We start from the raw sequence: 27,274 nt of genomic DNA, 5'->3' as shown, positions 1-27,274 counted from the left end.
GGGTTGTCCTGCAGCCGGGGGCTGTGCTGGGCTGGGAGATGGAGCAGGACAGAGGGGGAAAGGGGCACTGACTTCCTCCTCACCTGCCTGGGGCTCCCGAGCCATCTTCCTCCTCACGGCCTCCTCCTCCTCCTCCTCTATCGGGCCAAGGTTTGGGAATGGGAAATCCTGGTTTGGGGGAAAACAAGGGCTGAACGTGTTGAGTTTGATGGTCCCGCTGCCCAAGTGTAGCTGGAGAAGTCAGCGTCCCTTTCAGCCTCGGGGAGACCGGAGCCCGCTCATCCCCAGCCGCCCGCACCCCTCCAGTCAGCCGGTTTGTCCCCCGGGTCCGGGATTGCCCCTCTGCGCTCTCCCCGCTCCGGGGTTCCTGAGCTCCCCCCGGCTCTCCCGGGCATCTCCCAGCCCGAGATCGCCTCTGTGCCCGCCGGTACCGGGCGAACGTGAGACTGTTCCCTCCACGGGAAATTTACGTTTCGGCTTTGAGGTCCTGCAAGAGTCAAACATCCCCTGCCCCACGAAAAAACCTTCCCGGAGACCCCCCGATGGATCTGGTGCGAGCTCCCCCATCCCGCTCCCCTGCGGCTGCTGGAGGGGGCGATGCAGCAGAAGCCGGGGGAGCTTCGGCCTGAGCGGCGGGGGAAGGCGGCGGGGAAACCAACGTGGTTCTGCTGCTCCTCTTCCTCCCGCTCCTCCTCTTCCTCCTTGTCCTCTGTTCCGCCTCTTCCCCCTGCTTTTCTTTCGCTCCCAGCCCTGCCCGGGATATGCCGACACCCAAAAGCTGCCGCGCTATGCCCTGGGCGGGTTCCGAAACAGCACGGCACTGGGAGTGAACCTGGAAGCACCGGGAGCGATCCTGAGAGCAGCGGGAAGGAATTGGGAGCGCTTTCCCTGCCAGTCCTGCTCTTACTGGAAACACTGCGAGGGAACTGGGAGCAAACAGCGCCCGGAGGCGGCTGCAGCCGGCGGTGGGCGGGGCCAAACCGCAGGGAGTGGTTATGCAAATACGGGAGCGATCACGCGCTGGGATTGGTGGGCGGGAGCAGCGCGGGATTTGCTCGGTTGTGTGAGGGCCGGGAGGGGCCGGAGCGATGGCGGCGGCGTCCGGTGAGAGGGGACCGGCAGCGGGAATGGGGCTGGGAAATGAGAATGGGGACAGGGAGCGGGGATGGGGACAGGGAATGGAGATAGGGACCGGGAATGGCGACAGCGACCGGGGATGGGGATGGGAATGGGGACAGGGAGCGGGGATGGGGACAGGGACTGTGAATGAGACCTGGGATGGGAATGTGGGAACGGGACAGGGACCATGGAAAGAGCAACCACAGAGAGAATATGGGCTGGAGATTGGTGCTCCAAAGTGTCCCAGTGAATCCCAGCAGGGGCTGTGAGCTCTGCAGCTGGGCCTCCCCTGCGCTGCTGCGGCCCAGGGCCCAAAGGCGGGAGCTGCAGCCTCGCTCCTGTCTCAAGAACAGGAGCCTGCTCCAGGCCCATGGCCCCTGCATGGCCCCAGCGTGAGGGAGGGCTCTGAGGCACAGCGGCTGCTGGCACGAGGGGCTGCTCCGGCCACCTGGGGCCCTCTGAGAAATGCCCAAAGCCTTGTGCTCTCTGCAGCTGGCCAAGGACAGCAGCAGGGCTGAACGGTTCGTGTGGCACAGCCAGCCCGAGCTGTGCAGCCCTCAGGGCCCCATGGGAGAGGCGGACCTCGGGAATGGGACCGAGTGTACGGGACTGGGATCAATACTGGGATCGGGCATGGATACAGGGACAGGAAATACGGGACTGGGGACAAGGACATGAATGGGGACAGGGACCAGGACTAGGACCAGGAATATGGGAGAGGGACCTGGAATGGAACCAGGAATGGGAATATGGGAACGGGACAAGGAATACAGGAATGGAAATCTCAGAGCAGCATTGGGACCAGGAGTAGGAACAGGACAGGGAATGTGGGACAGAAACAGAAATTGAGACCGGGAGTGGGATTCACACTGGGATGGGAGCGCAACGTGTCCCAGAACAGGGTGACATGGGAACGGGAGGGAGAGAGGGGGGTGAAAACAAGGAGAGAGGGATCCTGCACGGGGGACACCGGGAACTGAGACGGGGGGACATGGGGACAGTCCTGGGCCAGGGGCTCCTTGATCAGCTGCCCCAGAACCTCCACCGGGGTCTCCCAGTGCAGCTGGAGCTGCTCGGCCTGGGGTGCTCAAAGGCCTGAGCAACCCCCAAGTCCCTCCCTGGAACCCTCAGCTCCCTCAAACCCAGCATCCCCCACATCCCCTGCAAGATTCCCCCATGTCCCCATCCTTGCCTTGGTTCAACATCTTTATTTTTACCCAGTTTTTGGGTTTTTTGAAAGGGCAAAGAGAAATTAAAAGAATATCAAGGGTACAGGAGCCAGGAAGAATTGGAGTCCCCCAGGCAGGTGTCTTCCCAAAATGGATCACCAGCACCAAGGATCACCGGGGCTCTGCCCACCTCGGGTCACTGGGGATCATCCAGCGTGGACTGTCCCATGGGGGATGGAGCTGGAGCAGTGCACGGAGCTCTTCCCGCACTCAGGACACTCACAGGGCTGCCCTTAGTGGTGCCTCCACTGGTGTTGGGTCAAGGCTGAGCTCTGGCAGAAGCTCTTCCCACACTTGGGACACTCATGGGCCTGTGACATCACAAGGAGCAGAGATGGATGTCAGGCACCCACCAAAGCTGCTCTCAATCCCTTCCAGAGATGGAGAGGAGAGAGAAAATAGAATGAAGTCTCCATGGGTTGAGTTAAGGACTGGGACAGATCACTCAGCAAATGCCATCATGGGCAAAACAGTTCAAAATTAGAGACATTAATTGAATTTATTACTATCAATCAGAGCAGGATAGTGAGAAGTAAAATAAAGCTTAAAAACACCTTCTGCCCATCCCTCCCTCCCTCCCTCCCTCCCTCCCAGCTCTGCCTCCTCCCCCAGTGGGTGCAGGCAGACAGGCATTGGGGGTTCTGCTCAGTTCATTCCTGTTGTTTCTCCTGCTGCTCAAGGAGAGGAGTCGTTCCCCTGCTGCACCATGGGGTCCCTCCTGGAGACACTTCTCCATGAACTTCTCCAAGGTGAGTTCTCAGGGGCAGCAGCTCTTCACAAACTGCTGCAGCGTGCCTCACTCTCCCATGGGCTCACATGGAAGGACCCTGCTCCAGTGTGGGCTCCTCTTTCCATGGGTTTGCAGGCCCCTGCCTGGTCCCTGTTCCAGCACAGGTTTGTCATGGGGTCACAGCCCCTGCTCAGGCACCCCCTGCTCCAGCAAGGGCTCCTCCAGGTGCTGCAGGTGCATCTCTGCTCTCCGTGCCCTCCATGGGCTGCAGGGGCCCAGCTGCCTCCCCAGGGGCTGCCCCAGGGAATCTCCGGGCAATCAGCTCCAGTCCCTGGAGCAGCTCCTGCCCCTTGTCCTGCCCTGCCCTGGGGTGTGCAGAGTTGTTCCTCTCTCACATGTTCTCACCCTGGTCACAGCTACAACTACACGATAACTGATTTTCATAAATCTCTTATCCCAAAGTGTCGGAACTCAGTACATCCCTCCAGGTGTCCAGAGTTGCCAGAGACCCTGTCGGGGGGCTTGGAGACCCTGGCATGCAGCCCAGAACACCTGGGGATTTGATTATGACCTGTGGAGCAAATTACCAGCTTTGTATGAGGACCTGAAAGTCACAGAAGTTTAAATAGTATAATAATAAAATTATCGCAGGGTGAAAATGTAGATTTTAGGATTTTTGGAATGGGGGTTTTGGGGACAAAATGGAGGAACGTGTCTAACCTTTCTTCTTCTTGGTCTTCATCTTCTGCTGTGATGCTGGCACTTCGGGATTGGTTTAGAATAGAAGTGCACTGTCTAACATAGGTGATAGGTATTGGAAAGTAATTGTAAATATGTTATATGTAGTTTGTAGTATAAAAAGACAACACCGCCCCGGGGGCGGTCAGAGTGCCTTTGGCTGCCCTGCTGAGCAGATCTCGGCTGGGCAGAAAGAAAATTTTTTAGATAAGAATTAATAAACAACTTCAAGACCGAAAACGGAAGAGCTCTGATTCGTTCTTCGGACACACGGGCTGAAACAGAGACCTTTCACACATCTCAGGGCAGCAATTAACAACTAAACTCTGAGACCAAAGGTGTTACCACCATTTCTAACGGGCCCAGCCTTGGCCAGCAGCTGGTCTGTCCTGGAACTGTCTGGAATTGCCTCTGTGGGACATGGAGGAGCAGCTGCTTCCATCCTCCTCTCACAGAAGGTGCTCCTAGAGCCACCTCTTACCAAAACCTGGCCATGCAAACCTAGTATAAATATGGTTGGGTTTTATTACCATTATTCATTCTTATTATTGCTATTTTGGCTACTTTTGCTCTTAATATTACAGTTATTACTAGTATTTTTTAATCTTTTTGACTCTATATTAAGAGTGTCTTTAGTAGAACTTGAAACAAGAGTTCTTAATTGCAAGTAGAAGTTATCATTTTTCCAGCCTCTTGTCCTGCCCTGTTCTGTGTCATTGCTGTGTGTGAAGCTGCTGCTGCCAGGGCTCCCCATTTCCCTGCTTTGGGAAATTCGATGGCATTGCTCACATGTCAGAAAGAGAGGGGTCATTCCAATCAAATGCATTGCCTGAACTCTTCTAGTCACACTGTTGGAACCTTGTTTTGTAATGTTGCTGACTTTCTCAGCACCTGTTAATATTTGTGATTTTATGACAAAATGTTCTGGAATGGGATTTTGCAAGATTCTATAATCAGTGTTCAGTTCTGCTCTTGGATTTCTTAATGGTGTGTCAGAACTGAATGCAGCATTTTGGGTGGGAAGCCTTCAGTCGGAGCTAGGATTGTCTCAGCAGCAGCTGGTTTTGCACATGTAAGCAGAGATAACAAAGATTCCATGAACTGAATATTCAGCCTTGCGGAAGAATCCACAGTGCCTGGGTGGCACCGGAGCTGGGGGAGCCTCTGCAGCCTGCGGGGTCGGACATCCCGATAAGGGGGACCCCGGGAGCCTGGAACGTGGAGCCTGGATTGGGGGGACCCTCTGCAGCCTGGAGATGTTGGGACCATGGACAAGAGAGACCCATGGGTACCCCGGGGCCCTGAAACGGGGACCCACACAGCTGGTACCCCTGGAGCCCCTCTGACACCCACCTGGGAGCCCAGGGAAGGGAACCTCTGGGATTGCCAGGAGCCCCTGCAGCCCAGAGAGAGGGGACGCCAATACGCACTGGAGCTGCAGAAGGCCAGGCAGGAGGGACCCCTGAACCCCAAAGTGGAGAGACCAGAGCGGGGGAACTCCTGGGTGAATGGTTGTTTGGTGAATCCTGGTGGTTTGGGTTTTTATGAGGGTGGCTGAACCTTGGTGGTCTGGAGGTTTTTATGGACACCAGACACCTGGTGACTTCTGGAGATGAAATTGGGCAGGAGGAACACCCAAGCCAACACACTCACACCTTGTTTTTTCCCCAGAAAAGGAATTTCAGTTCCCGAAGTTTGACCTGATGGAGGAGGAGACCATGAGGAAGATGAAGATGCCCTGGCAGCCCCAGGCAGGTGAGGAAGAAGTCAGTGCCCGTTTCCCCCTCTCTCCTGCTCCATCTCCCAGCCAAGCAGGACAACCCTACTGCCAACACCGTCCTGCCAGGACTGGATGGGAGAAATCTCTTTCTCTTTCCCTGTGGCACAAAAGTAAATCCCTTCCCTTCCCTTCCCTTCCCTTCCCTTCCCTTCCCTTCCCTTCCCTTCCCTTCCCTTCCCTTCCCTTCCCTTCCCTTCCCTTCCCTTCCCTTCCCTTCCCTTCCCTTCCCTTCCCTTCCCTTCCCTTCCCTTCCCTTCCCTTCCCTTCCCTTCCCTTCCCTTCCCTTCCCTTCCCTTCCTCTCCTTCCTCCCGCAGGAGCCAGAGAGGACAAATCCCCACTGCAGAACCTCGTGGAAGAGGCTGTTTTGAGAGGCTTGACAGTGCAGGAATTCACTGGGGACAAAAAGCCCCGGAGATCCCACATGAAGAGGGGCTGCAAACCCAGCCCAGGAAGCCGTGAGGGGGAAAGACCCACCCTGTGCTGGGAAAGCAGCCGGAGATCCAGATGCAGCTTGGAGCCGGTGGTTCCTGAGCACCTTCATGGCAGGGAGAAGCCCTACAAGTGCTTGGAATGTGGGAAGAGCTTCAGGCAGTGCTCCAGCCTCCTCACCCACCTTTGCATGCACCTGGCTGGGACCCGCTTTGAGCAGGGCCAGATTTGAGCCAGAATATTGGGAGTCCCAGAGCCAGCCTGGTGAGTGCACCCAGCACATCCCCCACTGACCCGGAGCTGCTGCAAGTCCAGAACAGTCAGAGCAGGGCTGAGCTGGGGGAGCTAGGGGCTGGGGGGATCCACAGCAAGAGAGGTTATTTGTGGGGCTGGCATGAGAGTTGTCCTCCTGCTCCTCACCATCCTGTGCTTCCCAGAGCCCAGTCACTCCCAGTATGATCCCTGTTGCCCTCAGCATGGCTCCAACTGCTCCCTGTTGCTCCCAGGGTGATACCAGTGGCCTCCAGTATAGTCGCAGTCACTCCCTGTATGATCCCAGTCTCTTCCACCAGGGTCCCAGTCATGCCCAGTTGCCCTCAGTGTAGACCCAGTCACTCCCACTTGCTCCCAGTTGCCTCCAGCATGGTCCCTGTTGTCTCCAGCATGGTCCCTGTTGTTCCCAGTGTGGTCTCTGTCACTCCCAATAGGGTTACAGACACTCCCAGTATATCTCAGTTGCCCTCAGCATGCTCGGAGTCTTTCCCAGTCACTCCCAGTATGATCTCCGTATGATCCCAGGAGAGCCCAGTCACTTGCAGTAGGAGCTCATGGAGCAAAGCTCATGGAACGCCTGGAGGACCCAGCCAGAGGAGAGTCCCTCCAAGTTCTCTGGCTGCAGGAAGAGCCCCAAGGAGCAGAGGTCCCCCCAGAGCCACCACCCCAAGTAGGAGGTGGTGACAGCTCTGCAGCCTGGTGCTCAGGACCACCAGGGGGGTCTCCAGATGGACCCCCGAGCAAGTGGCTCACACAGCCCCTCCTCCTGTGCCCAAAACCCCACCCTTGGCATCCCTCATCTCTCCCTGCAGTCCCCTCTCCAACATCTGCAGGCCTCTGGGAAGAGCCCAAAGGGATGGAAGTGCCTAAAACACTGATGAAGTGCCTGAGTTGCTCCCAGCTGTGGATGTTGCGGTGCACAGACCTCCCCTGGTCAGTGCCAATGGGGGGCAGGGAAGGGGTTTAGGGGATCCTGAGGGGATTGGAAAGGGCTTTTGGTGGCTCTTGGGGGCATTTCTGGTGCTGGGAGGGTGTAGGGGGCTTTTGAGGGGCCTGTGGGGGAGTTTTGGGAGTTCTGGAAGGGCTGTGCAGCTTGGAAAGAATTTGAGTGGGTCTTTGGAGGGGTGGAAAAGAGTTTTGATGATCTCGGGGCCATTTCTGTTGCATGGAGTGGTTTGGGGAGTGAGCAGAGATCTGTGGGGTGGTTTGAGGGGGCTGGGAGGGGGTTTTAGGCAGTCATGACCCCCCAGACCCCCCCAGAGCTGCCACCCGACCCTGCCCACAAGGTGCTGCTGGAGGACAGGGGCTCCATGTAGGGGTTTGTCTTCCTGGCACCCTGGGAGTGAGGGGGGATCCCCCTGGGCCGTGTGTGACCCTCCCATCCTGGTGTCACCCCCTTGTCCCTCCCCACAGGACTCCTGCCCCAGCTCCTGCTCCCCCAGGAGGGAATCTGGGGAGGGGGCACAGGGAGTGCACAGCCCCCACCAGGGGATGACCCCGGCCCAGCCCCTTTGTTCAGCACCAAGCTGGGCTGGGGCCGCAGGAGGAAGAGGCTGATGGGAAGCAGATCCTGCAGCTGGGACAGTGCTTGGGGTCAGGGCAAGGTCCTGCCCTGCACACCTGGCTCACGTGTGACTCTGCCCCGGGACATTCCCATCCCCACGGATCCCATCCCCAAAATCTCACTCCTGGGATCCCTCATCCGTCTCTGCAGTCCCTGCTCCAACACCTCCAGGCCTTTGGGAAGGGCCCTGATGCTGACAGAACTTAGATCAAAGTTACAAAGTGATGATGTTGCTTGAGTTCTATCAGTATAACCTGATAGATCTGTATAACCTGGTATCAATAGAACCTAAATCATGACTTTTTATATATCTAGATAAATATACCTAGATAACCTGAATCATACATTTTTTGTGCCTATATAACCTGATATAAATAACTTTGTACAGTGCAATGGCTTTTGTATTATTAACTAGTTGCTTAATGCTGAATAGACAGAAAAAAGAAGGGAAAAAACTCACCAGGTGGAGAGCTTCAGAGATAGATAGGGATAGTACTACTGAGAAATTGTGCAAAGCCAATGAGCCACAAAACAAAGAATTTAGGCTGGTTAGGACCAGACACACCGAGGAACACCATAGCTGCACATGCTCCAAAGACAAAGTTGAAAATTTCAGATGCAAAGGCCTTGGAAGCCTTTCCTAAAATGCCCCCCTGCAAAACCAGGACAATCACAGACTCCTGACAGATCCCAAATTAGGAAAGTGCAAGTGCAGTGCAGAAGAACTATCTAATAGCCATGAGACCATACAATGTAAATGAGTTCTGGCAGGTAGGTGATGATGTTGTAGTGACACAGTGACACTGAGCAACACCTACTGCATGAATATACCACAGCACGTGACATCTAAAAACACTGCTTCGTGGGGATTTATTTCCAGCTTATATTTCAGGCATCAGCCCAAAGGGATGGAATTTCCCACCTAGGGTCCCCACCAAGCCCAAGTGTGGATTTGCAGCCCACAGATTTCCCAGTTTGCCTCTCCTTTTCCCCAAGTCAGATTCCCCGCGCCCCCATCAGATGGGAGCAGCTGAGAGCCCCACGCTGCCCATCCCGGCCTCTCCCAGCTCAATCCCTGCTCCTGTGACTTCTAGAGATGGGCTTGGGCAGGAGGAATCCTCAGCTCTCACACCTTGTTTTCACCCCCAAACCAGGATTTCCCATTGCCAAACCTTGGCCCGATGCAGGAAGAGGAGGAGGCTGCGAGGAAGAGGAAGATGGCCTGGGAGCCCCAGGCAGGTGAGGAGGAAGTCAGTGCCCCTTTCCCCCTCTCTCCTGCTCCATCTCCCAGCCCAGCACGGCCCCTGGCTGCAGGACAACCCTGCTGCCAAAGCTGTCCTGCTGGGGATGCACTGGGGGCATCTCCTTGCCCTTCCCTGTGGCACAGAGGCAAATCCCATCCTCTCCTTGTCCTTCCTCCCCCAGACCAGGAGCTGAGGATGGGGACCAGGGAGGACAAATCCCCACTAGAGAACCAGAAGAGGCTGTTCTGAGGAGCTCCATGGCACAGGAACCCAACGGGGAGGAAAAGCCCCGGACATCCGGCACATGGAGAGGTTGCAGACACAGATCATGGGGATCTGAGGGGGAAAGACCCACCCGAGGCTTGGGAGGCGGCTGGAGCTCAGAGCTGGGAGCAACTTCATGATGAGGAAAAGCTCCATGAGCGCTTGGAATGTGGGAAGAGCTTCAGCCAGAGCTTCAATCTCCTCACCCACCTTTGGGTGCACACGGGGGAGCGGCACTGGGAGTGTAGGGAATATGGCAAGAGGTACAGGCACAGCTCCCACCTCTACCACCAGTGGGTGCACACCACAGAACGGCCCTACACGTGCTTGGAATGTGGGGAGAGCTTCAGTGTTCAATCCACTCTGACCTCCCACCAGAAGGTCCACACTGGGGAACAGCCCCACGAGTGTTCCGAGCGTGGGAAAAAGACTCGGAGCAGTTTGGATCTCCTCAAGCACAGCACACCAGTGTGCCGAGTGTGGGAATACCTTCAGGCACAGCTGTAGCTCGACCCAACACAAACAGAGCCACCACTAAGAGAAGCCCTGAGAGTGCCCTGAGTGCGGGAAGAGTTTCCTATGCTGCTCCAGCTCCAAGCCCCATGGGAGGATCCACGCTGGATGGTCCCCAGTGACCCCCGGTGGGCAGAGCCCAGTGATCCATGTTGGGAAGGCACCTGCCTGCGGGCTCCACATCCTCCTGGGTCCCCATGGCCTGGGTTTTCTTTTCATTTCTCTTTGTCCCTTCAAAACACCCAAAACTGGAGTAAAAAAATAAAGACATTGAACTAAGACATTGATTGGAACATGGGGGGATCTTCCAGGAGATGTGGGGGATGCTGGGTCCAAGGGATTTGAGGGTTCCTGGGAGGGATTTGGGGGTTGCTCAGGGCTTTGGGCACCCCAGGCTGAGTGGCTCCAGCTGTGCTGGGAGGCCCTGGTCGCGGTTCTGGCACAGCTGATCAAGGCCCCCCTGCCCTGGGACTGTTCCCATCTCCCCCATCCTGGTTCCCGGTGTTCCCTGTGCAGGATCCCCCTCTCCCTGCTGTCACCCTCCTTTCCTCTGGCCCATTCCCATGTCACCCCACTCTTGGGCCCATTCTGCTTCCATCCCAGTCTGCATCCCATCCCCAGTCTCATTCCCTGTCCTCTACTGTCTGTCTGGTTGTATTGCACTAAGTTGTTTCTTTAGTTATCGTTCTGCACTGGCTGGTCTTGTTATTTTGCAGGGAATAGTTGATGTTGTATCACATGGTTTGTCCCGCAGACAGCCCTCTCCCCCAAAGCCCCGGTGCTGCTCTTGCCCTGGGTTACTCCTCCCCTCGCGCCTCCCATCAGTTGTATCCCATTGGCCGTGGCCTCTCTCCTCCGCCCCCTTTCCCTGGGGTTGAAATCACCCGCGATCAGACACTTGATCTCTTTTCCCCTCCTGGACCTCCCTGGAGTGATTCCACAATTAAGGTGGGATTTCTGGTCCCGAGGAGAAGAGCGCCTCCCGTCCTTTACTTTGGTCCTTTTGAGATAGTGAGGCCTGGGGTCCAGAGCGGCCGAACCAGACCCCCACAAAGGTCCTGGGTCAACCTTACATTGCCGTTCCCATATTCCAAATCCCATAATCCCTGTCCTGTTCCCGTATTCCCGATCCTACTACTGGTCCTGCATTTCCATTTCTGTATTCCCTGTCTCACTCCCATATTCCCATTCCCACTCTCACTCCTCTATTCCTGTTCCCAATCCCAATACCATCTTCCTAATCCCTGTCCCATATTCTCTGTCTGGTTCCTGTTTCCATATTCCCTGTCCCCTTCCAATATTCTCGTCCCCAGTCCCATTCCAGGTCCCTCTCCCATTTTCTCAATCCCATTCCCAGTCCCTGTCCTCATTCCTGTCCCTGTTCCCATTTCTGGTTGCAGTTCCAATATCCTGGTCCTTGTTCTGGTCCCTGTCCCTGTCTCCTATTTCCAGTCTCATTCCTGGTTCTATTCCCAGTCCCTGTCCCCATTCCTGGCCCTGTTCCCAATCCCGGTCCTGTCCTGGTCCCATTCCTGAGGGCTGCAGAGCTCGGGCTGGCTGTGCCACACGAACCGTTCAGCCCTGCTGCTGTCCTTGGCCAGCTGCAGAGAGCACAAGGCTTTGGGCATTTCTCAGAGGCCCCCAGGTGGCCGGAGCAGCCCCTCGTGCCAGCAGCCGCTGTGCCTCAGAGCCCTCCCTCACGCTGGGGCCATGCAGGGGCCATGGGCCTGGAGCAGGCTCCTGTTCTTGAGACAGGAGCGAGGCTGCAGCTCCCGCCTTTGGGCCCTGGGCCGCAGCAGCGCAGGGGAGGCCCAGCTGCAGAGCTCACAGCCCCTGCTGGGATTCACTGGGACACTTTGGAGCACCAATCTCCAGCCCATATTCTCTCTGCGGTTGCTGTTTCCATGTTCCCCGTCCCGTTCCCTCCTTGGTCCTTGTCTCCATTTGCGGACCCTGTCCCCATCTCTGGTCTCATTCCTGGTCCCTATTTCCCTTCCCCGGTCCCATTCCCGGCCCCCATTCTCGGCTCCTGTCCCTATTCCCGGTGCCATTTCTGGTCCCTGTCCGCATTCCCGGTGCCATTCCCGGTCTCCATTCCCAGTCTCTGTCCCTAGTCCCTGTTCCCTTCCCCGGTCCCATTCTTGGTCCCTATCTCCATTCTTGGTCCCATTCCCGGTCCGTCTCCCTACTCCCGTTCCCGCTCCCTGTCCCCTCTCACCGGACGCCGCCGCCATCGCTCCGGCCCCCCCAGCCCTCACGTAAGAGAGGAGACCCGGCACTGCTCCCGCCCACCAATCCCAGCGCGCGAACGCTCCCGTATTTGCATAACCACACCCTGCGGTTTGGCCCCGCCCACCGCCGGCTGCAGCCGCCTCCGGGCGCTGTTTGCTCCCAGTTCCCTCCCAGTGTTTCCAGTAAGAGCGGCACTGGCAGGGAAAGCGCTCCCAATTCCTTCCCGCTGCTCTCAGGATCGCTCCCGGTGCTCCCAGGATCTCTCCCAGTGCCGCGCGGGACGGGGTTGTTTCGGAACCCGCCCAGGGCAGAGCGCGGCTGCTTTTGGGAGTCGGCACTGCCCGGGCCGAGCTGGGAGCGGAGGAGGAGCGGGAGGAAGAGGAGGGACAGAGGAGGAGGAGGAAGAGGAGGAGCGGAAGGAAGAGGAGCGGGAGCAAAAGGACCTGCAGAACCGCGCTGGTTTCCCCGCCGCCTTCCCCCGCCGCTCAGGCCGAAGCTCCCCCGGCTTCTGCTGCATCGCCCCCTCCAGGAGCCACAGGTGAGCGGGGATGGGGGAGCTCGCACCAGATTCATCGGGGGGTCTCCGGGGGGGGGGGGGGGGGGGGGGTTTCGTGGGGCAGGGGATGTTTGGATCTTGCAGGACCCCGAACCGTAAATTTCCCCTGGAGTGAGCATGGGGGCGTCTCACGTTCGCCCGTGTCAGGATCCGTCCTATTGAACCAGATGACCTGATGGTTCGTAGGAGTGATCTCAGAGTGCAAAAACCAACACGGTACAAGGAGGTTTGCAGTGATAATCAAAACAGATGCAGTTTTATTGAAATAACTAGAGCAAAATGCGATAGAGGGATTAAGGGAAAGGAAAAGATAAAGAGAGAGGAGAGAGAGAGAGAGAGGGGGGATATAGCTACCAACGCAGAGACAAAGTCCTTTGGTCCAGTCCAGTCGAGGATCCGTTTGTTACGCTGGGGAGATCTCAAAGGCTCTGGCTAACTCAGAGGTTTTTATTACTGAAAACTGTGAGGGGGGGTGAACAGGTACAATAGGGAACAGATGTAACAGGTAGTCCATGTTCTCAGCAGTAAGCGAGAGCCATTGTTTTCTTGGTTCAGTGGTCACAACCTGCAGGCAAACATCTCGCTTTGGTCAGCTTGCCTCCCCCACACACCTCCCCCGGGCTGGGGGTTTCAGTCCCAGTCCTTGGAAGGAGCAGAGGGGCCTTTTAGGAGTTTCACGTCTCAGTCCTTGATGGAGAAGCTTCTTACATCTCAGTCTGTCTGTCACGGTGGTTGTAAAACAGGTGAGGGTCTTCTGTGGGAGACCACCCGAAACTCAGGAGAAGTCCAGCCAGGCCAAGAGGTGGGACAGATTCCAAAGCTGCTATTGTTGAAAACGGGGTACCGTGCCCCCTTTCTTAGCATACAGCAAACACACCTGGGAAAACAAAAGCTTAACACTGAGTTTTCAGGTCTCAGGGCCTTTGGCATGTGACTTTTCTCCTTCAGAGCCAGATATTTTAGACAGGAGGCGTCTTCTCTTCAGTGGTCTCCCAAGGACAATCGTGAGGCAGATGAGGGAAAATTCGGACAGACTCTCACAGCCCGGTACCGGCGGGCACAGGGGCGATCTTGGGTTTGGGGATGCCCGGGAGAGCCGGGGGGAGCTCAGACACCCCGGAGCGGGGAGAGCGCAGAGGGGGATATCCCGGACCCGGGGGACAAACCGGCTGACTGGAGGGGTGCGGGAGGCTGGGGATGAGCGGGCTCCGGGCTCCCGAGGCTGAAAGGGGTGCTGACTTCTCCAGCTGCTCTTGGGCAGAGGGACCATCAAACCCAACACGCTCATCCCTTGTTTTTCCCCAAACCAGGATTTCCCATTCACAAAACTTGGCCCGATGCAGGAGGCCGTGAGGAAGAGGAAGATGGCCTGGGAGCCCCAGGCAGGTGAGGAGAAAGTCAGTGCCCCTTTCCCCCTCTCTCCTGCTCCATCTCCCAGCCCAGCACGGCCCCTGACTGCAGGACAACCCTGCTGCCAAAGCTGTCCTGCTGGTGATGCCGAATTTTGCCCCAAAAGGCGAGAATAACTGCTTAAGAGACTCAGCCTAAGTCAGATAAGCAGGAGGTATTTTATTGCGATGCGTCGGAGAAATCACAAAATGGATTTCTGAGTTTCCCGTAACAAAGGCAGGCCTTTTATACAGTTTTTGGATATAAAATTACATCAGATCATATACATAATCATATCTTTGCATGAATATTCATATGGGGCGTGGTGTAGGCGGAGCGTGGGCGGGGACACCTCTTTTGAGGATCATCTTGGTGGTCGTTCCGGTTGCCTTCATCATGGGCTGGGGTCTCTTGATGAGTCTTCCTCCTTAAACTTTTGAACTTCTTTCCTAATTTGGTCAATTCCCGGTGTACTTGGCTCGGTCCCTATGGCTTGGCAAATCTCTTAGGGTCAGTTTGACATTGCTGGCTCTGAACATGCTTAGCCCATCAGTTCTCCTATACCTATCTCTCTTTCCTGTCATTGTGTTTCATACTTTAGCTGATTTATTGCTTTATGTGTTTCCTAATGCTAGGCTTTCTTCAAATGCCTCACATTCTACGTTTTAACTCATTATTTCTTGAAGGCTATCTGTTTTGGGGTTTCATTCCCCCCTTTTTCTTATAACTTACGAATTCTTTCTTCAAATTTTAAAACTTTTTAGCCATTCATCGATTCTTAGCTCTTCTTTTCCTTCAACTTGTGGAGTCTTCTTCGAATGTCCCTAATCTTGCTGTGAATCAAAACAGAATGATCAGAGAGACTCATGCAACACGTTCCCATGCAGCACATTTTTCGAACTCTTCACAATCATGGCCTTGCGCTAAAGCAAAAGTCTATAGCTGCTCTATTTTGTAATACGGCATGATTAACACTTTGTACACCTGTAATTAATAAGTTTAAAATTTCTTTCTTTTATTTGGCCCATTTTATTTGGCCCATTTTTGGCCCTACATCCCAATTGTTTAGCTCACTAGCAATAATATAACAGCAGCAATGAAATGCATCTCGTGTAGCTTTCACTTCTTTTCTCCCTTCTTTCTTTTGAGTTTTGCTGTTCCCCACTTTCCTACCTTCAATCTCTGAAGGTTCTCGATGCACTGATCCAATGCTTGGTCAGGATCCCCCTCAAAGGGCCCTACCACAGATGTTTGGGTCAGTGGGACTTGTTGTCTACACCGGGCAGCTACAATGTGAGAATTTCTCCTTATTTCTAGTCCCTTTAGTTCATGATTCAAACGCCACCTCACAAAAGCAGTAATTATTTGTTCTGCACTCTCATACAAATTAAGTCCCTCTCTTCCTGACAAACCTGTAAATTTACTTAACGCTCTAATCCAGCTACGTTCTCTTACCCATTGGCCACGAGACCTCCAAAACCAAATTTGCCACACAAGTGCCTGATCATACCAGTAAGTATACCCGCACCCAGCACACTTTAGAGCAACCGAAGCACAGCAAAACATATTACTACAAGCACAACAGGTTGTACTATTCAGTGGTTTGGATTCATTAAATTGCGTGGTAAGAACCCAGTTTATCTAATCTTGCGGTGGGTTCGTTAGGGCTCTGGCAGCTGGTTCACTATATTGCGCGAGACGCTGGAGGTCCTGCTGTACATTAAAGAAAAGCTTTCTCAGCAGTCGCCGTCCTTCATCTCCTGCTGTTATTCTACCCCACCACCCGACATCCCAGATACGTAAGGCTTCACCCATTCAGCAGGTATCCAGAGAGTCCCTCGAGAACTCAATGATCAGAGTTGTAAAGGTTTGAGGTGGAGTCAGAATTATGATGTCTGCTTTTCTTGTTTGTTCTCCGGAGCTTTCTTGACCCGCGAATAATGGATCCACGTGGGTTGCTCCTTGATCCGAACCGCAGTGAAGGTAGTCAGCAGCACTTGGAAAGGTTCCTCCCACTTTTCTTGTAGGGGTTCTCCTAAAAGATTCTTAACATACCCAATCACCGGGATTAAACGGATGCAATTTGCAATCAGGTTGCTTAGGTTGGTGCTCTATCATCACAGTAGCATTTTTATCAAACTGTTTCCCCACCGTAATTACATAATCATAAATGTATTGATTACCGATTTGGTCTATGGCGTACCCATTTACAACTTGCATAGCATAAGGTCTACCATACAAAATTTTAAATGGGCTTAACCTTTCTTTTGATCTTGGTTTGACTCTCAGCCTCAGAAGAGCAATAGGCAAAGCTTGATACCACTGCAAATTAGTCTCCTGGCATATTTTGGCAGTTTGCTGTTTGATGAGATGATTCATTTTTTCCACTTGCCCACTGGCCTGTGGACGGTAAGGCGTGTGTAATTGCCATTTGATTTGTAATGCTTTACTTATTGCTCTCACTATTTTTGCACAGAAATGTGTACCCCTATCCGAAGAAATGCTCTTCGGTACCCCAAACCGTGGAATAATTTCATTCAACAGTATTTTAGTTACCTCCCTTTCCTTATTTGTCCTACAAGGGAATGCTTCAGGCCACCCAAAAAATGTATCAGTTAATACCAACAAATACCGAAACCCCCCTCTTCTTGGGAGTTCAGAAAAATCAATTTGCCATACTTCACCTGGGAATTTACCTCGATTCTTGGCTCCTTGGTGTACCTTGGTTCCCGTATTCGGGTTGCTTTTCAGACACCGCTCACACTGGGACGTAACGTGTTTTGCAGTAGTAAATAATTTCGGTCCTGCTATCCTAGTTTGCAAATATTGGTAAAGCGGATTTAGACCCCAGTGGGCCTTCTCATGTTCTGCTTTTACAAACTGCCACATCACATTTCCTGGTACTACTAACTGTCCTGTTTCCAATTGACCTCAACCATTTTCTAATATTTTTGCCCTTATTTCTTTGAATCCATCTATGATCTGATTCCTGGTAATCTGGCTGGATATTGGTATCCAGCTCTCCTGGTATTAGGGCCACTATTTCCACTTCCCTAGTTCTTGTGGCAGCCAATTTAGCTTCTGTATCTGCCTTCCTGTTCGCTATTTCTGGAATAGTGTTACCTTTCAGATGTCCCTTACAATGCATTATGGCCACTTGTGCTGGGAGTTGGACCGCCTCTAGCAATCGCAGAACCTCCTCTGCATGTTTGACTGGTTTTTTTTTGTTTTTTTTTTTTTTTCTTCTCTGTGTAGTCAACAGTCCTCTTTCTTTCCAGATTGCTCCATGAGCATGTACAACGGAAAAGGCATATTTAGAGTCTGTCCATATATTAATTTGCATGTTCTCCGCCAATTCCAGGGCTCGGGTCAGAGCTACCAGCTCTGCCTTTTGAGCTGAAGTCCCTGCAGGCAAGGGGTTTGACTCAATTACCCTTTCTGCAGTAGTGACTGCACAGCCAGCCATCCTTACAACTCGCTTCACGAAGCTGCTGCCATCCGAGAACCAGTTGTCCGCATCTTCGAGCGGCTCTTCTTTGAGATCTGGGTGACTGGAGTAGACGGCTTCAATTGTTTCCAGGCAGTCGTGTTCGATGGGTTCTGCTGGGGCTCTCCCTTCTAGAAATGAAGCTGGGTTCACAGTGTTAATTACCTGAATGGTTACGTTGTCTGATTCAGCCAGGATGGCCTGGTATTTTAAAAATCTGGGAGGCGACAACCAATGGTTGCCTTTCTGTTCCAGCACAGCCGACACAGTGTGAGATACTAACACAGTCATCTTTTGGCCCAGCGTGAGCTTCCTGGCCTCCTCCATGTTAATTATCACTGCGGCCACTGCCCTCAGACAGCCTGGCCATCCTTTACTTACTTCATCCAATCGCTTGGAGAAGTAGGCCACAGCCCTCTTGTGTGGTCCCAACTGCTGTGCTAGGACTCCTAGGGCCATCCCTTGTCGTTCATGGGAGAACAGCCAGAATGGTTTTGATACATCTGGGAGATGAAGCCATTTATTATAATGAACAATAGTTTTTGAGGAATAAAAGAATTACAAGACACTTAAAAATATATCAAGGGAATCGCAGAAGTTAATAAATAACCTAAAATACACTATTAGGAAGAACTTTGATCAGATATCTAGATACGTTAATAAATAATCTAAAATACACTCACAGAAGAAACTTTGGAATTAAAATATTTGAAGAAGCAGAAGTGGAAGCCAATAAGTTAAAGTGACCTGCCAAGCCGTTAGAATCAAGCCAAGTACAACAGTAACTTCAGCCAAGCCATGGAAAAACATGCCAAAGATAACAGGAAGAAGTCCAAATTAGGAAAAGCTTAAAATTTAACTAAGGAAGACCAGGAATTCCCGGAAGACCCCGCCTGCCTATGAATATGCATGTAATAAATGATGTAATCCTCGTTTAAAATTGTATAAAAACCCGCTTTTGCTGTACATAATTTAGAAATCCATTTTGTGATTTCTCTGACGCGTCGCAATAAAATACCTGCTGCTTATCTGACTTAGGCTGAGTCTCTTAAGCAGTTATTCTCGCCTTTTGGGGCAAAATTCGGCATCAGAGACCTAAGGCCGGTGCTCTCATTAGCTCCAGCTTCAACTTCTTGAAGGCCCCTTCTGCCTCGGGAGTCCAAACTAGAACATCCTTAGTTTCCTTCAATAAATCATACAGTGGTTTAGCGAGTATCCCGTACTGGTAGATCCATAGCCGACACCAACCTGTCATCCCCAGAAAGGCACGCAGATCTTTCACAGTCTCTGGTTTAGACATCTGGCAGATGGCCTCTTTCCTAGCTGCTCCCAGGGATCGCTGTCCTCTGGAGACTTCGTATCCCAGGTACACCACTTCTTTTTGCATCAGCTGTGCTTTCTGTTGAGAGACTCAATATCCACTTAAACCCAGGAAATTTAACAAGGAAATAGTCTATTCAATGCATTCTTCCTCTGCCACTGTTGCTATTAGGAGGTCGTCTACGTACTGCAGAAGGGTGCCATCTCCCAGCAGCCTTTCCCACTGTTCTAAGGCAAAAATCTTTTGACTCTTGGGAGCTAAGAGAAGGCAGAAGAAGGCGTCTTACAAATCTAATACGGTGAACCAGGCCAAGTTGTCCTTCAGTCTAGTTAAAAGCGTGTATGGATTAGCAACTACCAGATGTAAGGTCTTGGTTATTTCGTTTACTGCTCTCAGATCCTGAACTAGTCTATAAGTTCCATTAGGTTTCTTTACTGGCAGGATTGGTGTATTAAAATCCGATTCGCATTCTATCAATAACCCCAGTTCCAAAAACCTTTTGATTATGGGCTCAATCCCCTTCCTTTCTTCTATCTTCAGAGGGTATTGTTTTCTTACCACCGATTTTGCCCCAATTTTAAGTTCAACAACAATCGGTGTTGCTCGTTTCGACTTCAGGGGGAATTGTGAAAGGGGCTAGCAGTGGGCCTGTTAGCTAAAGGAGCGAGAAGTAAGAAGAAGAAACTGATAAGGAGCTTTCTCCAAGGACTTGGCAGGTTTCCCAGAAGCCTTGGCACCCAGCCTAGAAGCTCTGGCAGCCTTCCCGGAAGCTTTGGCAGCTTTCCCAGAAGCTCTGGTAGCATGCCAGGTAACTCCCATGGCATCCGAACTTTCTTCACCAAGTTCCCCATCAGAGCCCCCTTCTACCTCAGCCCTCCCCCCCCACCCCCCGTCAGGTATCAGCCCCGACTCTTCGTCCGCATCTTACTCCGTTTCTCTCTCAATTCTCCATTCCTTTAAAGCCTCAAAGAGCGAGTTCCAGGTTACTGCTAAATCAACAGCTGTTTTATCTCCCGCTCGAGCAGTAGCCCAGACTAATGGGTGAGTCTCGCTCAGGATTCGCTCGAAATTGTGATTCTCAGGTTAAGGTTCCACACAACTGATTGTTAGGCTTAGAGCTGTAATCAGTTGTTCTTTATTTACTTGAAACTTCAGTTTGTCCTTGTTGAACTTTATTATGGCTCCCAAGTTCTCCAATAGGTCTCTTCCCAATAAGGGATTTGGTGAATTTAGTAAATACAAAAACTGATGAATTCCCACTTGTTTCCCAATATTGTATTTAATGGGTTTCAAAAAGTAAGCCTTTTCTGGTTGGCCTGTTGCTCCCACAAATTGTTCAGATTCATCTCTTTTAGGTACCAATTCTTGATTTAAAACCGAAAAAGTTGCTCCCGTATCAATCAAAAAGTACTGTTTGAACTGTAGTCCAAGCTGCTGGAAATGGCTTTAACCCACTGAGTTAATTGATCTATTATAATTAACAAATATTTCTACCGACCTACTTTAAGCAAGTCTACAAAATCAACCTGGATCTTTTGAGATAGCCGCTAGGCTGTTTTGCATCCTCCAGAGGGAGGGCTTTTAAACACCTTCTTATTTACCTTTTAACAGGTGAGACACCCCTGGGTAATTTGCTTTTTAATTTCAAATATCCTCATACACCCAAAGAAGTTTTAAAAAGTGATCACAAAAGGCTCTTGTTTCCCAGTATGTCCGACTATACAAGTTATTTAAGATTTAATGTGCCACTGGTTTTGGCATCATAATTTTATCATCAGGAAAAACTCACTTTTCCTCCTTAAATGTTGCTCCTAATTTCTTTATAGCTGCTGATTTTACTAGCGGAAGGGAAAGAGTCTCCTGCTGAATTTCTGTTTTTTGTAAGGTCATGATTTCAGCATCTCCCTTTCTTAAGGTCGCTCTTTTTGCTTCTTTGTCAGTCAAATTATTTTTCTGACTCTAATATCCCTCCCCCTCTGGTGTTCCTTTATATGAACTATCGCTTTTTTTTTTTTTTTTTTTTTCCTTCAAAATTATCAATCCCCCATATATTAACCCCTTCCTTTGAGTGTTTATAAGTCCCCTTTCCTTCCAAATTTCTCTAAAAGTATATACTACACTAAAAGCATATTTGGAGTCTGTATAAATAGTCCCTTCTTGCCTTTTTAAAAATTCACAGGCTTGCGCTGACTAGGAGGGACTAAGGGGACCAGACTCTTTCACCCTAAACTTTTTCCACTTCACCTGAATGCCAACCCGTGCCATTAATTTCTAAATTATCTTCTTCAGGTAAAGAATAAATTTCAGGTTTTCCTTCGCAGGGTTTTATCTGTAAATTTAGGGCTATTATTAGATCTCTGCCTAACATATTCTCCTCGGCCTCTGGTATCAACAATAAATCGTTTACTCTAAATCTGTCATTTGTTTCAATTTTTGCTCCTTTTATTACAGGAACAGGGAAAGCTTCTCCTGTAATTCCGATTACTAAAACTCGCTCACAACTTATCTTACATCCCTGGGGTAATTTTGTCACTGTTGACCGAGAAACTCCTGTATTTACTAAAAATACAAATTCTTCACTCTGAGGACCTACTCTTAGCTTTATTATCAAGGGCTCTTCTAGGTGTAGTTCGGTCCTCTTCGTTAAACAAAACTCTTGCCCTCTCTGATTTTTCTGAGAAGTTTTCTCATCTTGCTGTTTCTTTCTGCAATTTTTTGCAGGTGCCCCTTTTTATGACAATAAAAACAGGTAGGTCCTGCACCCTTCTTTTTCTCATTTCTACTACATGCATCACAGCAACGTTCCTTAGGCTTTGGACCCTTCTTATCCCTTTCCAGGGCTAGTAGAACAGACACATGAAGACCACCAACTAACAGACCAGACAGACACATGAAAACCACCAACTAACAGACCTCTCTCCCGTTCTCAGAAAGCAATCTTAGTTCTTGACCCTTAATTCACAGTGTTATAACATTAAACACAATGTTAAAACAGTTTCCCACACAGTAAAAACAGACCAAAGATACCAAGATAAACAAATACTCCTTCCAGCAGGACTTTAACCTGCGTTTTCTCTTTTTCTTTTTCTTTTTTTTTTCTTTTTTTTTTCTTTTTTTTTTTTTTTTTTCCTGCGTTCACAAAACCAAATGCCGGGACTCTAACCCAGTAGCAGGACTTTAACCTGCGTTTTTATTACCGGGACTCTAACCCAGTAGCAGGACTTTAACCTGCGTTTCTATTACCGGGACTGTAACCCAGTAGCAGGACTTGTACCTGCGTTTCTATTACCGGGACTCTAACCCAGTAGCAGGACTTTAACCTGCGTTTCTATTACCGGGACTCTAACCCAGCTGGGATTCTTCACCGGGGCGTCCCCCAGCTTTCCCTTCGGGCGGTCACGTCTGACCCCCGTTTCCCAACAAAGTGCTTTATCCCAAAACCAATAAACAATTAAAATACCTCTTAATTGGAGCAGGAGATGCAGGGGACCCTTCATCCACCAAAAGCACTGGTCCGGGGGGGAGTCTCTTCTGACAAAAATTCGTCAGGGGCGCCCAGAGGATCCTGACCCCGGACTCGGCTTGGGAGGACCCCTCAAGGCCTGAATCTCCTGTCTGGTCCCATCTGGGTCGCCAGAAAATGATGCCGAATTTTGCCCCAAAAGGCGAGAATAACTGCTTAAGAGACTCAGCCTAAGTCAGATAAGCAGGAGGTATTTTATTGCGATGCGTCGGAGAAATCACAAAATGGATTTCTGAGTTTCCCGTAACAAAGGCAGGCCTTTTATACAGTTTTTGGATATAAAATTACATCAGATCATATACATAATCATATCTTTGCATGAATATTCATATGGGGCGTGGTGTAGGCGGAGCGTGGGCGGGGACACCTCTTTTGAGGATCATCTTGGTGGTCGTTCCGGTTGCCTTCATCATGGGCTGGGGTCTCTTGATGAGTCTTCCTCCTTAAACTTTTGAACTTCTTTCCTAATTTGGTCAATTCCCGGTGTACTTGGCTCGGTCCCTATGGCTTGGCAAATCTCTTAGGGTCAGTTTGACATTGCTGGCTCTGAACATGCTTAGCCCATCAGTTCTCCTATACCTATCTCTCTTTCCTGTCATTGTGTTTCATACTTTAGCTGATTTATTGCTTTATGTGTTTCCTAATGCTAGGCTTTCTTCAAATGCCTCACATTCTATGTTTTAACTCATTATTTCTTGAAGGCTATCTGTTTTGGGGCTTCACTGGGGACGCACTGGGGGCATCTCCTTGCCCTTCCCTGTGGCACAGAGGCAAATCCCATCCTCTCCTTGTCCTTCCTCCCCCAGACCAGGAGCTGAGCATGGAGACCACAGAGGACAAATCCCCACAGCAGAACCTTTTGGAAGAGACTGTTTTGAGCAACTCCACAGCGCAGGAATCCAATGGGGAGGAAAAGTCTTGGAGAACCCGCACGAGGAGGGGCTGCAAACGCAGATCTCGGGGATCTGAGGAGGAAAGTCCCACCCTGGGCCGGGAAGGTGGCCGGAGCTCAGAGCTGGGGGTCCATGAGCAGATTCAGGATGGGGAGAAGCCCCACAAGTGCTCGGAATGTGGGAAGAGCTTCAGCAAGAGATCCTACCTGATCCGCCATTGGAGAATCCACACAGAGGTTCGGCCATACGAGTGTCCTGAGTGTGGGAAGAGCTTCAGGAGGAGCTGCTACCTGCCTGTCCACCAGCGGATCCACACTGGAGAGAGACCCTACGAGTGTGATAAATGCAGGAAGAGGTTTCAGACCAGTTCTCATCTCCGCCAGCACCAGCGCATTCACTCAGATGAGAGGCCCTTCCGCTGCCCTGACTGCAGGAAGGGCTTCAAGGACAGGTCTACCCTCTTCAAGCACCGGCACATCCACACCGGAGAGAGGCCTGGGGCGAGGCCGTACGAGTGTGATCAATGTTCGAAGGCTTTTAAGACCAGCTCCCATCTCCTGCTGCACCTGCGCACTCACACAGACGAGAGGCCCTTCCTCTGCCCCGACTGCGGGAAGGGCTTCCAGCGCAACACCCACCTCACCAGCCACCGGCGCATCCACACCAGGGAGATGCCCTATGAGTGTCCCGAGTGTGGGAAGAGATTCCGGCAAAGCTCAGCCGCGACCCACCATCAACGGAGGCACCACTAAGGGCAGCCCTGTGAGTGCCCTGAGTGCAGGAAGAGCTTCCTGTGCTGCTCCAGCTCCATCCCCTATGGAAGATCCACCCTGGATGATCCCCAGTGGTCCCCAGTGATCCGTGGTGCCAGTGATCCCTGTTGGGAAGACACCTGGCTGGGGGGCTTCACATCCTCCTGGCTGCCTGTGGATACCTGCACACGTCCACGGACCAACATCCAAAATCCATTTTGTAGAGCTGGTTTGTCCACTCCTGACCCCAGAAAAAAATCACTTTTTGCCTCTTTTGGTGGCCTTAACAACACTGGATAGTCTTGGAGGTCTTCTCCAACATAAATCCATCGTTTTAATTCTCTCTGGCCCACGGGCATCTTCCACAGCCAAATGGGGAGAAAACTCTCAATGGGTTTTTGCCAATGGGACAAAACTCTCAATTTTGGACACAGTTGGGTGGAAACCCCTCCAAAAAAGGTTCTTCCCACCCGCCAAGCACGTGGTTGCTCTGCCAGCAGGGAAATATAAATAGTTTGGTTTTTTTTTTTTTGCCTTGAAATGAAAAGGTTTCTGTTCATTCCTTTCAAAGTCCTGAAACTGGGGTAGAAATAAAGGCGTTGAACTAAGGCGTGCATGGGGACATGTGGGGGACAATTGTTGTGGTGTGCTGTAATGTCCCATTTTGGCCTTCCAGGTCATTTCCCCAAGTGTGCCTATACCTCTCTCCCTTCCCCCTTGCCCCCATGCTGAGTGAGTCCTGTCAATCAGGCTTAACATTCCAGCAAGGCGTCGTGTGGTTGGTCAAGTTCAAAGGATGCCCCTATTCCCAGAGGTCATTGGCCTGTCTGGGTGTCATCTTCCCCTGAGACCCTGCCCCTCTCACCTGGTTGGTGGCTCACCTGTACCTCCCCTCCCCCTATCCCTGAGCTTAAAAGGGTGATCAGACCATGCGGCTGTGTTCTGTTGGAGCCGTTCCTCACGTTCAGACCTCTGTAACCATGGAATAAACCTCTGGACATTAAACCCTCCAGCAGAATCCTCTCCTTTTTCTCTTCACCATTGCCTGAAGCTATTCCTCCTGAGGTAAACGGGGTTCCTTACAAGCCTGGACTTGTTCAGTGCCCAGCTGCAACCACCAGCAAGCCAAGGTATCTCTGGGGTGATACACCGCAGTTGCTGCCTTTGGCCCAGCAGCGAGAGTCAGACTGGCCCAGGCACAATCTAACTGGTAATATTGGGAGCCTTTTTCCAATAGTCAGTGGCATGTGTAGGGCCATGGGGGGACATGGACATAGACAGGACCATGTGGGACATGGCGGAACACAGACATGGATGGGAACATGGCAAACATGCATGGGGACATGAACTGGGACAGCGTCAATTCTGCCACCACAGTGCCACCAGCACCTTCATCTGGGCCATGGCAAAGCGCTGCTTGATGCAGTTCCTGCCACCACATCCCCACTGTCACCACTGCAGTGTCCCAGCTGAATGTCACCACCCATCAGTGTCCCGTTCTCGGCTGTTTTTGATGGCCTGGAAAGGCTCGGGATGGCCTTGGGATAGCCCGCGCTCCAAAGGACGAAAAGAGTCTTCACGTTTTTTCTCAGACTTCAGTGTTTATTAGTTTTTATCTACAAGATTTTCTCTCGGCCCGACAGAGGTCTGCACAGCACGCCAGCCATGAGCACACTGAGAGCCCTCGGGGTGGTCACTTATCTTTATACCCGAAACTACGTAAAAGATATTTGCCTTTTTTCCCCAATACCTTTCACCCTTATTGACAAGTGCACTTTTAGTAAGAACCAATCCCAAAGTGCCACCACCACCACAGAAGATGGAGGCCAAGAAGAAGAAGAAGAAGGACAGGACACGCCCCAATTCCTCCATCTTACTTCTCTAGACCCCCCTGTACCGAAATTCTAAAACCTGTGTTTCACACTATAATTAACCTATCCCTTCACCATTTATCCCAGTGAGATCCTCCCATCCTCATACAGGTGTCGTCTCCTGTGCAGGATCAAAGTCCAGCCACCAGACACTTCTGGTGACATTCCAGGACCTCCGAGCCCCCCAAGGGTTATCTCGGTGACTCTGCACATCAGTCCTGATGTGCTGAGATCCCACACATCAGGGCGGGGTGGGGACATTGTTCAGCTGGTGACAAGTGGCCCGGAAGCGAGTGACAGCCACCAGGGTGTCCCAGGACCACCACACTTAGGGGACCTCAACTGCCCCAGGGACAGGCTGGGGACAGGGGAAAAGGTCAGTGTCACCTGGCACGTCAGGTTGCCCTGCACTGGGTGTCACCAGAGGCGTCCTGGTGGCAGCATTCACACAGGTGAGGCAACATTGTCCCCTGATGTTTGTCATGGTTGCATCGTGTCCCCTCCCCTCTGTATGTCCCTGTGCCCCACCATGGCTCCCTGTCACCCCTCTGTGTGTCCCCGTCCTGTCCCGTGTGTCCCTGTCACCCCTCTTTGTGTCCCCATCCTGTCCCGTGTGTCCCTGTCCCCCTCTGTGTGTCCCTGTCCCTCCCCCTGTGTCCCTGTCCCCACCCCTGGTGGGGCTGCAGTCCCTGAGGTCTTGGGGTTGTGTCCTGCAGGGTTTCTTTGTGTCCTGCAGGGTGTCCCCGTGTCCTTCAGGATGTTCCCATGGCTGCTTCTGGCACTGAGTGTCTGCGCCCACCCTGGCACAGGCAGAGTCCTGCCATGACACCTGTGACACCCCACGACATCCCATGACACCCTTTGATTTTGAGTCCTTCCCCCTCCATTTTGGGTCTATTCCCCGTGCTATGGGTCTCACTTCAAACCAGCCCAGAACTCCCCAAAATTCCTCACCCATGATGTCCATGCATCCCCCTGGAAGTCCCCCCAGGCTCTTGGCCACAGAACTGTTGCTGGTGACACTGAGCCACAGGATCCACAGGCTGTCCCCAAGGGTGGCCCCTCCAGTGGCCCCTGCTGCAACAGGGCCCTCATGGTGGCCAGGACTGCAACCCCAAACATCAGTCAGTGACCCCGAAAATTCATCAGGGATCCCAAAAATTCACCACGGATCCCAAAACTCCATTAGAGAGTCCTGGCCCCAAATCCATCGTGACAGGTTCCGCATGCTGGCCGGTACTGCGACCCCAGAAATTCATCACAGATCCCAAAACCTCCCAGAATTCATCAGGGATCTCAAAAAATCCATTGGGGATCCCGAAATCCCCTGCTGGGGACAATCCTGATGTGTCCCTTAAGGAGTTGA

General features: G+C 51.9%; 3 protein-coding genes across 9 annotated transcripts; 2 read left to right on the top strand and 1 right to left on the bottom strand.

Moving 5' to 3' along the window:
• Nucleotides 1-1,000: 1,000 nt before the first annotated feature.
• Nucleotides 1,001-10,163, top strand: LOC134426013 (zinc finger protein 551-like). Of its 4 annotated transcripts, none has more exons than XM_063171010.1 (7): nucleotides 1,001-1,104; nucleotides 3,029-3,097; nucleotides 5,488-5,571; nucleotides 5,912-6,290; nucleotides 7,133-7,232; nucleotides 9,018-9,102; nucleotides 9,289-10,163. In XM_063171010.1, exons 1-4 carry the CDS (start codon nucleotides 1,089-1,091, stop codon nucleotides 6,256-6,258), a joined length of 516 nt encoding a protein of 171 aa, XP_063027080.1. In that variant the 5' UTR covers nucleotides 1,001-1,088; the 3' UTR covers nucleotides 6,259-6,290; nucleotides 7,133-7,232; nucleotides 9,018-9,102; nucleotides 9,289-10,163. The 4 variants fall into 4 exon arrangements, with proteins under 4 accessions (XP_063027080.1, XP_063027079.1, XP_063027081.1 ...); XM_063171009.1 differs by having other exon boundaries at nucleotides 7,112-7,232; XM_063171011.1 differs by lacking the exon at nucleotides 7,133-7,232.
• A 2,067-nt stretch (nucleotides 10,164-12,230) lies between these two features.
• On the top strand, nucleotides 12,231-25,049 carry LOC134426012 (zinc finger protein 239-like). 3 transcript variants are annotated; one of them, XM_063171005.1, is made up of 3 exons: nucleotides 12,231-12,654; nucleotides 13,983-14,058; nucleotides 23,199-25,049. In XM_063171005.1, the coding sequence occupies exons 2-3, from the start codon at nucleotides 14,010-14,012 to the stop codon at nucleotides 24,035-24,037; spliced, it is 888 nt and encodes a 295-aa protein (XP_063027075.1). In that variant the 5' UTR covers nucleotides 12,231-12,654; nucleotides 13,983-14,009; the 3' UTR covers nucleotides 24,038-25,049. The 3 variants fall into 3 exon arrangements, with proteins under 3 accessions (XP_063027075.1, XP_063027076.1, XP_063027077.1); XM_063171006.1 differs by lacking the exon at nucleotides 13,983-14,058; XM_063171007.1 differs by lacking the exon at nucleotides 12,231-12,654 and having other exon boundaries at nucleotides 14,047-14,069.
• Nucleotides 14,222-17,866, bottom strand: LOC134426011 (uncharacterized). Of its 2 annotated transcripts, none has more exons than XM_063171004.1 (2): nucleotides 16,746-17,866; nucleotides 14,222-16,106 (listed from the first exon to the last, which is right to left on the bottom strand). In XM_063171004.1, exon 1 carries the CDS (start codon nucleotides 17,837-17,839, stop codon nucleotides 16,922-16,924), a length of 918 nt encoding a protein of 305 aa, XP_063027074.1. In that variant the 5' UTR covers nucleotides 17,840-17,866; the 3' UTR covers nucleotides 14,222-16,106; nucleotides 16,746-16,921. The 2 variants fall into 2 exon arrangements, with proteins under 2 accessions (XP_063027074.1, XP_063027071.1); XM_063171001.1 differs by having other exon boundaries at nucleotides 16,758-17,866.
• Nucleotides 25,050-27,274: the final 2,225 nt, after the last annotated feature.

This window comes from Melospiza melodia, chromosome 17 (assembly GCF_035770615.1).
Source record: "Melospiza melodia melodia isolate bMelMel2 chromosome 17, bMelMel2.pri, whole genome shotgun sequence".
NCBI classification, from domain to species: Eukaryota; Metazoa; Chordata; class Aves; order Passeriformes; family Passerellidae; genus Melospiza; species Melospiza melodia.
The sequence above is the reverse complement of the archived record's forward strand: the minus strand, read 5'-3'. Positions and strand labels throughout refer to the sequence as shown.